Source organism: Carya illinoinensis, chromosome 15, assembly GCF_018687715.1.
Source record: "Carya illinoinensis cultivar Pawnee chromosome 15, C.illinoinensisPawnee_v1, whole genome shotgun sequence".
NCBI classification, from domain to species: Eukaryota; Viridiplantae; Streptophyta; class Magnoliopsida; order Fagales; family Juglandaceae; genus Carya; species Carya illinoinensis.
In genome coordinates, this window is record NC_056766.1 from 9435271 (window position 1) to 9447950 (window position 12680).

General features: G+C 34.3%; 2 protein-coding genes across 3 annotated transcripts; both read left to right on the plus strand.

The window, feature by feature from the left end:
• Positions 1-6356: 6356 nt before the first annotated feature.
• Positions 6357-8084, plus strand: LOC122297662 (uncharacterized protein At4g06744-like). Its single transcript, XM_043107797.1, has one exon. It carries the CDS (start codon positions 6413-6415, stop codon positions 7766-7768), a length of 1356 nt encoding a protein of 451 aa, XP_042963731.1. The 5' UTR covers positions 6357-6412; the 3' UTR covers positions 7769-8084.
• A 1178-nt stretch (positions 8085-9262) lies between these two features.
• Positions 9263-10747, plus strand: LOC122295633 (uncharacterized protein At4g06744-like). 2 transcript variants are annotated; one of them, XM_043104712.1, is made up of 2 exons: positions 9263-10218; positions 10300-10747. In XM_043104712.1, exons 1-2 carry the CDS (start codon positions 9384-9386, stop codon positions 10713-10715), a joined length of 1251 nt encoding a protein of 416 aa, XP_042960646.1. In that variant the 5' UTR covers positions 9263-9383; the 3' UTR covers positions 10716-10747. The 2 variants fall into 2 exon arrangements, with proteins under 2 accessions (XP_042960646.1, XP_042960645.1); XM_043104711.1 differs by having other exon boundaries at positions 9264-10747.
• Positions 10748-12680: the final 1933 nt, after the last annotated feature.

The window sequence follows — 12680 nt, forward strand, 5'->3', positions numbered from 1 at the left end:
TATTTTGATTTTTTTGTAATAAAACATTAATATAAAAATCACAATTAATAATCTTAAGTAATGTGATAAAATTAAAATTAGCATATACTTATAAAATTTGAGACTTTTGTTGTGATCTATGGCCACAGGATTTATTAATCGCGTATCATTTTCAGCTGACATGGCAGATCTTGACAAAGACGAATCAAACAAAACAAAACAAGAAATGTGACAGAAATATGTATTATTTACTGGCATGGCTTTATTAGTGGCTTTGTGACGCAATTTCTTCCGACGTCACCAAAGGTCCAGGTCACCAAAGGTGTACTATTGTACTGTTTTGCACTTTTGAATTTTGTTCATTTCCTCTTTAGAAGAAAATATAAATAAAAATAAAATAAAAAGAGTGAGAGCTATAAGACTGCTCTTGACTAGGTTAAAGTCAAGAAGTTTTGGATCGGTTTCTTTATTAATTCTTTTTAATTCAACTCATTTAATTATTATAAATTTTTTTAATTTTAATATAAAATATAATAAATAATTTAATATTTTAAAATAATAATAATATTAAAAAATAATATTTTATTTAATTTTTAACTTTTAATTTTTATTACAATTTAACTTAATTCAACTCAATATTTAAATACAATTTTAGAATCGATTTGATAGTGAATCGAGAATAGATAAATTAAAATATAAATTAAAAGTTAAATAAAATATTTTTAATATTATTATTATTTTTAAATTATAAAAAATTAAATTATTTATTATATTTTATTTAAAAATTTAAAAAAATTATAATGATAAGAAATATGAGATAACACAATTTTATTATTTAAATAGAACTTAATAATTAAAATTAAAAATAATAATAATTATAATCATGAATGTAAAAGTATGTATAATTATTTTAAATAAATAAATATAAAATTTATATTTAAAAAATTAATTTTTAATAATATAATTTTTTTAATATAAAATTTATAACTTTTTCCGACTAATAATAATTGTGCGCTACTTTTTTTTCTTTTTCGCTTTTTTCTTGACGTTGCCGACGATTAATAATGCTTTAAAGGTACGGATGATTCCTTACTTCTTCTTTTCCATCACAAATTATTCTCATTTTTTCTTTTTTTTTGCTTTTTTTATTGAGAATGAGAGAGCATGCGAGCATGAGCTGGTTCCAACATTATGTCAAATATTAATTATTTTATTACGTGCATGGATTAGTTTATAATAGGCCGGACGACGTTCTATGTCAAGAACATAGCTTTGGAAAATCTTGTCATGTGGGGCCAAGTAATATAAAGATAAATATATTAATTTTTATAATACATGATTTACTAGTATTATAAAATAGAGTTTTGCTATGTACAAATAAAATTACATACTAATCTGTATATGAATACTAATTATTTGATATTCAAAAGTTAAATTAATATTGTTTAATAAAATTTATTTTTTAATCAATCACATTAGATTGATATACATATTAATACACAGTTACACTTACAACTAAATTTTTCATATAAAGTAACAAAATATATAACATTATTTCTCCTCTAACAGCATTCACATCTGGATGAATAAATTTTTTTCTAAATTTTAAAAAATCATATTTTCTTAAATTTTACTTCTCTTTCCAAAACTTCATGTATTTCACTCTCTATTTTTTCTCTATTATATTAAAATAGTCTTTCTCTATTCTTTCTTTATTATTATTTTTAACTCTTTTTTTAACATTTTGTCATATATTGAATTATTTAACTTTTGTTTTGGACTAGTAATGTGATGACCCGCTTTTAAGCGTATTTTCGCTGAAATAATTGTTTTTATTTTAATTAATATATTAGTTATTTATTTTAATTTATTTGCGTTTTAAAATTGGTTTTTAATTTAATTGATGTTGTGTTTTATTTCTTTTAGTTGTTTTTGTGGTTTTTAATCTTTTTCGACGGTTTGCTTCGTTTTCCCGGAGTGAGGATTGGACCTCATTTCTTTTCACATCTTTTTTTCCTTTTTCTCTTTTTTCTTTTTCCTTTTCCTTCTTTTCTTTTTCCTTTCTTTTTTTCTTTTTTTCTTTTTTCTTCTTTTCTTTTTTTCTTTCTCTCCCCCGCGTCCGAACCCCCCCCGAGCTCTCTCTCTCTCTCTCCTCCCTCTCCCTCACGCCGGGCGTCCCTTCAACAGCCCAGACCGCTACCGTCCGGCCACCGTTCGGCCCCCCACCGGTCCCATTCTCTTCCCCTCCCTCCGGTGCACCACCCCTCCAAAGCCCACCCCCAACCGGCCGGCCGTTTGGCCGGAAAAGCTCCAAGAAGGGCGCACGGATTTTGCTCCGATCCGCCGCCGTCGCTCCACCTTCGGCCACCATTTCTTCACCACTTCATCACCGACTCCTTGCCGTCCTAACCCACCCATTTCCGGCCTCCAACGACCACCGAAACAGCTCCTACGAGCTTAGTTTCCGATTTGCATTTTCCGGCCATTTCCGGCGATTCCGCCGCCACCCACGGCCATTCATCACTTCCAATAGCTTCACAACCATCCCTAGACCATACCCTATCAATCTCGTGTTCTAGTTTGTCCCCGTTCAAAAGTGGGTTTTTCACAACCCACGGCCACAGTGAATTTTCACTGTGACGTTGCTGTTTTTCCGCCGTTTGCAACGCCGCTTGTTTTCTAAAATTACCGTATAGCGCTGTAAGTATTTTCCAAACCCTATTTTCAGATTTTAATATATATTGCTCATTCATTTATTTATTGTGGTTGGTTGTTGATTCCGGACTGAGTCCGAGGAGTTTCGGGGGTCGGATGGATGGAGGACGGAGTTGCTTGTTTATTTGATTTATGATTGTTGGATTATTTTATTATGCATTGTTATGGCATTACATGGCGCATGCACGTGTGTTTGTGGATTTGTGTGAAAAACCTGTGTATTGGCGTGAGTGGTTTTACGGGTGCGTGTGTATCACGACCCCAAGCCGGGATGGGGTATTATCCCGGTGGAGCTCCTCTGGTCACTCGGGAGCGGAATAAACTGAGTGATGTCCCCTGAGTTGTCGCTAGACGACGGGAGCGGGGGCTAGGGGTTGCTTGGCTACGAACGCGCCGGGCGCGGAACCGGGCATCGCCCTACGCACCGACTCCGTGGCCTTTTGCTGGTGAGGGCTAGAGGATGTTTGGCTACGAACGTGCGGGGCACGGAACTGGGCATCGCTCGTTAGGTGTCACATGCGTGGTGGTACTCTGCGGTGTGGCACTGGAGCCAGGGTGTGCGAATGACCCCTAGGGGAGGTCATGGTGCATGCGGTTAAAATTGGTTAATGGTTTGAGAGGCCAAATGAGTTTTTGGCGTGTGTGGAAAACGGGTGTTTTATGGGCTTTGTGCATTGGGCATGTTTCATGCATCTTGTTTGAGTTTTATGTGTTTTTATCTGGTAGTGTTTGGGTTTTACTTACCTGCGGTACCATTTTGGTTCCGTAGCTTTTGGTGCAGAGTTAGGGGACGAAGAGGAGGAGGCTGAGCCCGAGGATGCGGCTCCGCCGGGCTGCTGATGCTGTGTTTTATATTTGTATAAAACTGTATTTGTGTTTTGTAATATTTTATCTATGTACGTTTTAAACAGCTTGTATTACGTTAAGAAAAATTCTGGTACTTAGTTATGACTTTCGTTATCCGCTGCGTGTTCTTTCGTGCACATTTGTTGCCTTTGCACACACTTGGCACCCGTCGATAGGATGGTGACCCGGGGTTGTCACCTTCCGGACGTCTCGATTTTCCCGTGTTCGGGCGTGGGGATTTGGGGGCGTCACAAGTAATCTTTAATGAATTTTAAAAAATAATAATTATTTATCTCTCGAAAATGATAATATTTTCAAAATTTATTATTTTTAATGATAATATTATTTTAAAAAATTATAAGATTTTAGAAAAAAATATTTGATTATTATAAATGATAAACAAGGTCATGTGAGTGGATGTAAGAGAGAATAAAAATGCAGGAGGAAATTTCCATGTATATAGGATTAGAAAAAAGAAATGAGTGATAAGTATACAAGTATCGTATAATCACTTTGAAAAAAATGAAAAAATAAGAGATCTACATAAAAAAAAAAAATTAATTTTTTAATAATAAACTTTACTCTTTTTCAAAACGATTATACGGTACTTACACACTACGATTGTATATAACATTAATAAAAAAAAAATATTCTTTACTATTTTTTTTTTAAATAAAGAGTAACTTTAATAACTCAAAATTTTTTTCTTATTTTGATCAGTCGGATGCAGGGCCAAATTTCACAAAGCTTGACCCAAAATGACTAAAATTTAGGTAAGTGTGAGTAGTTTTGATCAACCGGATGCCAATGCTCTAACACATAATACAGGAGACCGAACATAGCCTTTGTTCTCATGTGTCACTCTTGGCTGTCGGTGGTCACGTATATATCTTCCTGCTCACTCTTGAGTTCCTGCATAGCACAAAGAACCTTATTCTCCGAGTCTTTTCCCTCGTATAAATATTTTTACCCATGTGTTCATCTTATCCTGTTTACTTTCTTTTTATTTAAAAGTCGTCGGTGCTATAGCTTTTGCTTTGCTTTCTTCCTCCAGATGCCTCTGATTAGCTGCTTTTATCTCTGCTCTGCCAAGAAAGAACAGAACACACAGCATCGTTACCCATTATTGACACATATATATACGTTAAAAGCAAAAGTTGAACTATTTTATAAAATATTATATCTATCGTAGTGAGGGTATTGGATTGGTCCACTTCTTTTCTGGGTGGAGACCCCCCTCTTTTATTTGTACGTAAAGAGCAGCAAAAATCACGTGGAAGGGTTTTTGTAAGATTGACTGAAATTAAATGCATGATGATTTTGTATTCTTGTTTTGGTAATTTGGGTCACTCATTGAACGACATGAATTGATTTGGTAATGTCATCTTTTTCACCTGCTCCATTAGGTTCTTGATTAGATCACGCTAAATTAATTATTCCTAACAATTTATTTACAAAGAAAATAATTAATTATGGTAAAATTAGATGTATAAATCAGTCCAGTTTGGGAGGGTGGTGGACTATTTTTTCTAGACCAGACCGGACTGATAACTATTAGTCTGGTTAGGCCGTTCAATCCTGCTTAATTATTTTTTTCTTCTTCTTTTAAGTAAATTAATAAAAAAATTATTTAAATTATTAAATTAAAATTAAATAAATTATTAATATAGATTATGTAACTAACTTATTAAAAAATATTTTATATGACCAATAATAATAAATTAGATGAAAATTATATCATTAATTTATATAATTACTATATAAAAATAATATATTAAATTATTAAAAATATTTTTTAAAACAATATATAGAAGTTCAGTTCAGTTCAGTCTAGTCTAAAATTTATAGACCTCGGGATCAGACCAAATGGTCTCGGTCTACAATTTATTGGATCAAGACCAATTGGTCTAAAGTTTGGTCTGGTCGATTTTCTCAATCCAGACTGACTGGCTTATACACCTAGATAAGATTAGTAAACTCATTTTAATATGAAATAATCATTTTCATAATAAATAATTTACTATAAATAAGTATTTTTTTGTATTATCTTGAGTTGTTATCTTTATTTTCTCTCTATCGAAATTGGAAAAAGAGTTTCTCTACATTATCAAGATCATCATGAAGTAGATGTTGTGGTCCTTGTGATCCAAATACCAGAAAAAGAGAAGATCATGTTATTCTTCCTACACTAAGTTCTATATTAATTTCCAATTCAAGTTGTATTAATCTTTTCATTTTTTGAGCAGACCCCAAAACTTTATACTTTATCTTTTACATACTAAAGCCTAAGGTCCTCCCACGACGACATAATGATCACTATTTAAGTGAATATACATTGTTAATTCGATAAAGAGAGACGTACCTAATTCCCCCAAATGATTGTAGATTAAAGTAAAGACCCATAATGCATTTCCAATCGATCGTCGAATGTTTATAATTGACAGCAAAGAGAAGTGGCTACATTGTTAAGAAGGATAGTGATAGGGTTAATACCCCAATTATTACCATCATTTCTTTATCAAAAATTTTAAAAAAAAAATTATCATTTTCTTTTAAGTATTTTTTTAATATTTATTAAAAAAATTAAAAAATATATTATATTATTAATAGTTACTTCTTTATTTATTAAATAAAATTAAAAATTAAAAAAATCAAATAAAAATAATAATAAATAGATAACAAAACTGATAGCCCTGTCATTTCTCTCCAGAACATGTGTCGGCAATAATTCGTTTATCAAAAGCTGACAACGATTTATACCAAGGGCTAGCTTCACCGACACATCTGTACTATATAAGCAGTGAGTAGAACTGCTGCTGCATGCACAAAACTCTTCCTCTCTTGTTTCTACTTTCTACCCTCACACACCAAGATGCTGCTTTCACTTGTTTCAGCTCTGTTCATCCTTTGCTCCTTTTTCTCGCACGGATACGCCCAACCTAAATGTCCCCCAGCACCAAGATGTCCACTAATATCTCCCCCACCTCGTCCGAATCCTTTAATTACTCGGATCCGTCCTCGACCTCCTTTGTATCCTCCATCCCTCAATCTTATGCCGCGTCGCCCGCCAAACAATCCCGGGCCCTTGTCCAACAGAGCTAGGATTCTGTTCATCACTCAGGAGCTCAAAAGAAACATCACTTACGACCCTCAAGGCTACACCCGCACTTGGGTTGGCAACAATTACTGCCTCTTCAAGGGTTTCTATTGCGATACCGTGCCAGACTTAAACATCACCGGACTTGCTGGCATTGTCTTCAATGGTGCAAGATTTGGGGGTCGCTTCTTGAACTTCTATCGTTTTATCCGCAATTTGCCCGACATTGCTATCTTCCATGCTAACTCCAATAACTTTACCGGCGCAATCAACCGGAACATCAACCAGTTGCGCTACTTGTACGAGCTCGACTTGAGTAACAACAAGTTCCCCGGAGGATTCCCGTCAAATGTCCTAGGCGCCACCAATCTGACCTTCGTGGACCTTAGGTTCAACACCTATGCCGGGGCAGTCCCGGCTCCATTATTCAACATCGACACGGACGTTTTGTTCATCAACAACAACGGGTTCAATCGAACAATTCCAGCCACATTGGGGAACACGCCGGCTCTGTTTCTCACCCTTGCCAACAACAAGTTCACCGGAACAATCCCTCGCAGTATTGGCCGGGCTTGGAACACCCTACTCGAGGTGCTGTTCTTGAACAACAGATTGACCGGCTGTCTCCCTTTCGAAATCGGGTATTTGATCAAGGCCACCGTGTTCGACGTGGGGGGAAATCTCTTGACAGGGCCAATACCGCAGTCATTCGGGTGCCTAGCAAAACTGGAGTTACTCAACCTGGCGCATAACGAGTTCTACGGGACGATTCCCGAGTCCTTGTGCAGACTTCCGAATGCGTACAACTTTTCGCTATCGTACAATTACTTCAGCCAAGTCGGGCCAGCCTGCAGGAGGTTGATAAGGGCAAGGAGGCTTGACGTGAGGAGGAACTGCATTATAGGGCTACCGCAGCAGAAGTCTGCTGCAGAGTGTTCACGTTTCTTCTCGAGGCCAAGAAGCTGCCCAAGAGAGAGTACTTTCAACATTGTTCCATGCAGATTACGCACTGCTTCTTCGGCTTTCGAAGAAGAGGAGGAAGATGAAGAAGGTGTGGTTATCCCTACAATCGATGAAATGACCCCTCCTTCCCCGAAAACCTACTCTGCACTCGTGAATCCACACCATTGATAATCTGATCATGGTATATATGTATGTGTACGTAGTGAGTCAGTTCGTGAACTAAGAAATAAAGTTTTCATGAGAGTGGGTAATCAGGTGATCTTTTAGCTAGTTTATGTCATGTTTTCTAGCTCTGTCAATGTCGTAAGAGAGCTAATCTTCGTTGCAATTATTCTCCTTTTTGGTGAATGTTGCAGCAAAGCTTGTGCTCTCAGCTCCTGTTCCTTTTTTCCTTTTTTTTTTTGACCTTTTTATTCTTTCAAAATTGGAATATTGTGGCAGTCTCCTTTGTAATTCAGTTCAACAATTTCACGTTGGCTTTGTACGTGTGTCTCCAACCACTCACATCCCTCTAACAATTTGAACTGGCATTCGATCTTGCGTATAAAGACTGCTACTATTCCTGTGAATATCTAGCTGGTAAGTGGATAATTCTTCACGCTGTGAGTGGGAGTCAAAATATTTTGATTGAATTGATGGCTGGACAAAGCACCCTGTCGTGTTTGCACTATCTCCCATGTCCATCGTCATAGAAAATTTTGATCTCTCAGTTTTAGCAACAGCTGGACCCTATTGATAAAGTAATCCATTAGGTACAAGGGGCTATAAATCATCGTATGTGTGAAATGATTGAAAGAACCTGCCTCAACCTTCAAAATGGTGACAAAAGTTTTATTCATAAAATATTTTATATTATAAAATTATTTTTGTTCTAAAATAAAATATCTAATATATAATATTTTCTTAAAATTTTTTAGCTCTTCTGTATTATTTAAAAGGAATAAAATAGATATAATTATATAAATTAGATAGGATTGTGTAATATTAAATGTATAATAAATTTTATAGGACCTTTTTACTAGGCTTAGTGTTGTAATATCTTTTTATTTCGTTTCAATATTTAAATATCATAAATATAAATATTTTTTAATTTTTAATTTTTAATTTAGTAGTTATTAAATCATTACAATTTAATCAAATTTTCAACTAAAACATAAAAAATAATTTAAATTTTAAAATTTTAAAATAAAAATTATTTAAAAAATTATATTTTAACGATATTTTTACTTTTATAATATTTTTATTCTACTTTTCATCTCTTATTTTTCAAAATTCTATAAAATATCTTAACTCAAATAATTTTATTATTATTCAAATTTTATTTTATTATCATTTATATATCATCTTATCTCATTTAAATATGTCTAAATTTCTATAAATTTTAAGAGTTCATCTTCTAATATCATATCATGGTAGAGCTTAAAGAAGTGGAAAATAAAGATTCAAGATAATGTGGTATTTACCCGTGCCGCTCTTTCTTATCCAGTTTTGTTACTATTTATCTTCACAAATTATACATCATATTTATTTTTATTTTTTTAATTTTAATTTTTTAAATTAATTAAATTATTTTACTTATTATCATATATTTAATAAGAAAAAAATTTGAAAATTAAAAAATTATACGTGATATACGAATAATAAATGATAGGTAGAATTTTTCTCTTTCTAATTACTCTTCCCTTCAATATATACATCGAGCTTCTTTCGGTGCTTTTCCCAATCCCCTGCCTTTTGCTGTGAAACCTTCCAAACAGAGGCCAAATGGGTAAACAATAAGAAGATGATCAGCAGCAGATCCACCATGGCTGCGGCACTTACTGCTCTCAGCTTCCTTCTTACCTCTCTGGTTTTCAACACCGTGTTAGCAACCAGCAGTGACAGAAAAACTACTCAAGAATACTTTATCGGAAGCAGAAGTGGTGAGGGTAGAAGCAAAAGCAACAACGAATTTCACAGTAATTCCATCAAACTCCGATGTCAGAAATCAACAACCACTTCTCATGCGCCACTAACTTTACCTCAAGAAACTGCAACTTTGGTATTTGCAGACCAGAGGCTTAAGGCGGTCTACCCTGTCATCCAAAAATTCAAATCCATCATTACCTCAGATCATCTGGGCGTTACCAAATCCTGGGTAGGCTCAGATATATGCAGTTACAGAGGATTCTACTGTGACCACCCCCCAGACAACCAATCTGCAATAGCTCTCGCTTCCATAGACTTTAATGGCTTCCAAATTGGCGCTCCTACTCTCGACGGCTTTCTTGATCAGCTTCCTGATATTGCTCTCTTCCATGCGAATTCCAACAAGTTTTGCGGCACCATATCTCCCAATATTTGTAAACTCCCTTATCTCTACGAGTTTGACATAAGTAACAACCAATTCTCTGGTCCATTTCCCATGGCTGTCCTAGGCATGAACAGCCTAACATTCTTGGATATTCGGTTCAATCGATTCTCTGGGTCAGTCCCACCTCAAATATTCACAGAGAACCTCGACGTCCTCTTTATCAACAACAACAATTTCATGCAGATGCTTCCCGATAGCCTAAGCATCTCTCATGTTCTCTATCTCACTCTAGCCAACAACAAGTTCACGGGTCCAATCCCAGGAGGTATTGCAAAATCTCTGTCCTCTCTAACTGAGGTCCTGTTGTTTAACAACCAGTTGACAGGCTGTCTACCTTATGAACTAGGTTTTCTAAAGGAAGCCACAGTGTTTGATGCCAGCGAGAATCATTTGACTGGTCCTTTACCACTCTCGTTGGGTTGTCTGAAGAAGGTGGAGCAGTTGAATTTTACCGGTAACCAGTTGTATGGCATGGTGCCGGAGGTGGTCTGTAAGCTAGAGAATTTGATGAATTTATCATTGTCCTCCAATTATTTTACGAATATAGGGCCATATTGTTTGTTCTTGATTGAGAGAGGAGTGCTTGATGTTAGAAACAACTGCATTCCCGGTCTTCCATCTCAAAGATCAGTAGTTGAATGCGTGGATTTTCTCTCTTACCCGAGAACTTGCCCCTACATGTGGAGTTATACTTACATACCCTGTGTTCTTCACTTCGGCCCCCCTGTAACTTCAATTCCAGAAATGGCTCCTACACCCTGAAATGGAGCCAATTTCTTACCCTGTTTAGAGAAGGCTTTCAGTTTTCAATTTTTTTTTTTTTTTTTTTTTTTATTTTTATCTTGTAACATGGAGCTATCATTTGTGTGAATGATAAACCATCATTTACGTCTTTCAAGGTGTTGAAATTACTGAAAGCGTGAATCACGGGCATGGTATCTGCTATTCTCACCAATCAACTGACCGTCAACATCTCAAATGGATTGCTATGAAGAGATGTGAGAAGATTTGCTCAGTTACATGATGAATGCTGGCATTGTCATCGCCTATAGTGTAAGAAGCCATGGTAGTCATCCGATTTGAGGTCATGGTGTAATAATAGGGTGCATCCCGGTTGAACGAACACCTGAGGAACATCAAAGGAGCTACTGCTCATAGCCCAGTTGATAAGAGATAATGCCTTATTTACAATTTATAAATTAACCCTTTTTTACAAGTCCTCTGCACTCTTGAATTGACCCATCATAGCTAGATGAGAAAAGAGTAACATAATGAGGATCCACAACTCAATGGGCAAAGTTCTTTTCAAAAGAGAGATGGTCCAGAAATTTGTAAGCGAGAGGGATGGAATTTGTCACGGAGTGCCTTCTTTTTTGCTGCTGCATGTCTGGAACCTGCACGCACTTTTTTCGAGGACATCCCAAAAGTGATGATCGTTCTGAAAGGTCATTGCCAACCAACGCAACGCAGTACACATCTCATCTCCAAAAATACAACTATGTGGTGCAGCTTTAAATAGAGCCTATAAAAAAGATAAATCATAATTCAGGGCAGGTTGTCAAATTGTATTAACCATTCGTACCACGTCAAAATATATATATTATATTATATAATTTAATTTTAATTTTGATTATTAAATTTATCGAAATAAAATTTTAAAATTTAATAAAATTTATTAATATAACAGATTGTATTGTATCAATCTATTTTGATCAATTAATAAATATTATAAAATAAGTATTTATTAATAAATATTATAAAATAAGTTAACACGATAAAATACGACCCGTTTCAAATTATTTATATAAATAGGTTGAATATGTTTAAAATTAATCTGTTTGATCTAATTAAATTTAACATAATTTTATATAAATTTTAAAATCATAATATTTATAAAAATTAGAAAGCTAACTACAATTCTAAAATTACAATTCAAATAATTTGAAATTATAACAATTTTAATTTTAGGTATAAGGGTATAATTATAAGTAAAATTGTAACTTTAACTTTCTTAACGTGTTATAGCAGATTATAACGAGTTAAAATAAGTTGACCCGTTATCAATCCATTAAGTAATCTTGTTTTAATAAAGGTCAATTCATTTTGATCCGAATCCATTAAGACTAAATCTTAATCCGTTACTATTGTATCGTATTCGTGTTAAATTAATGTAATATATTACCACTCCTAATAATAATTGGCAGCAAGCTATGTCACCGGCCACTATTCTTGGTTTTCTAACGTTTTTAAAGAATAATGGAAAGGCGCAGATACCCAGCTTGGCCATTTTATAAGGGTTTTGCTACACAACCTCCTAACATCCCAACATCCTATTTTTTTTTTAATTTTTATTATTTTAATTTTTTATCAAATATTTAATATATAAATAATGAATAAAATAATTAAATTAATTTAAAAAGAATAAATTCAAAAAAATTATTAAAAAAATTAAAAAATTAAAAAAAAGTGGAATGTTAGGGTTTTGAGAGGTTGTATAAATTTTTTCATTTTATAAACATCATGGGATTAGGTTTTTTTGGGTAAGATTCATTAATTATCTCGAACCTTGAAGTTGCTGACCACCTTAATGGCCTTCAACGGGCACAACTAATTGGAAGGGGTATAGGTGATTGGATGGACTGTCTGACCAAAGTAGTTCGGATGATTCAGAGCAATTAATCTCTACATTTAGGAGTCTAACTACAAATGATTGGTGTATTAAATTTG

Excerpts from the sequence above, each read along its gene's own strand:
- LOC122295633 (XM_043104711.1), top strand. The coding sequence starts at position 9,384 with ATGATCAGCAGCAGATCCACCATGGCTGCGGCACTTACTGCTCTCAGC.
- LOC122297662 (XM_043107797.1), top strand. The coding sequence starts at position 6,413 with ATGCTGCTTTCACTTGTTTCAGCTCTGTTCATCCTTTGCTCCTTTTTC.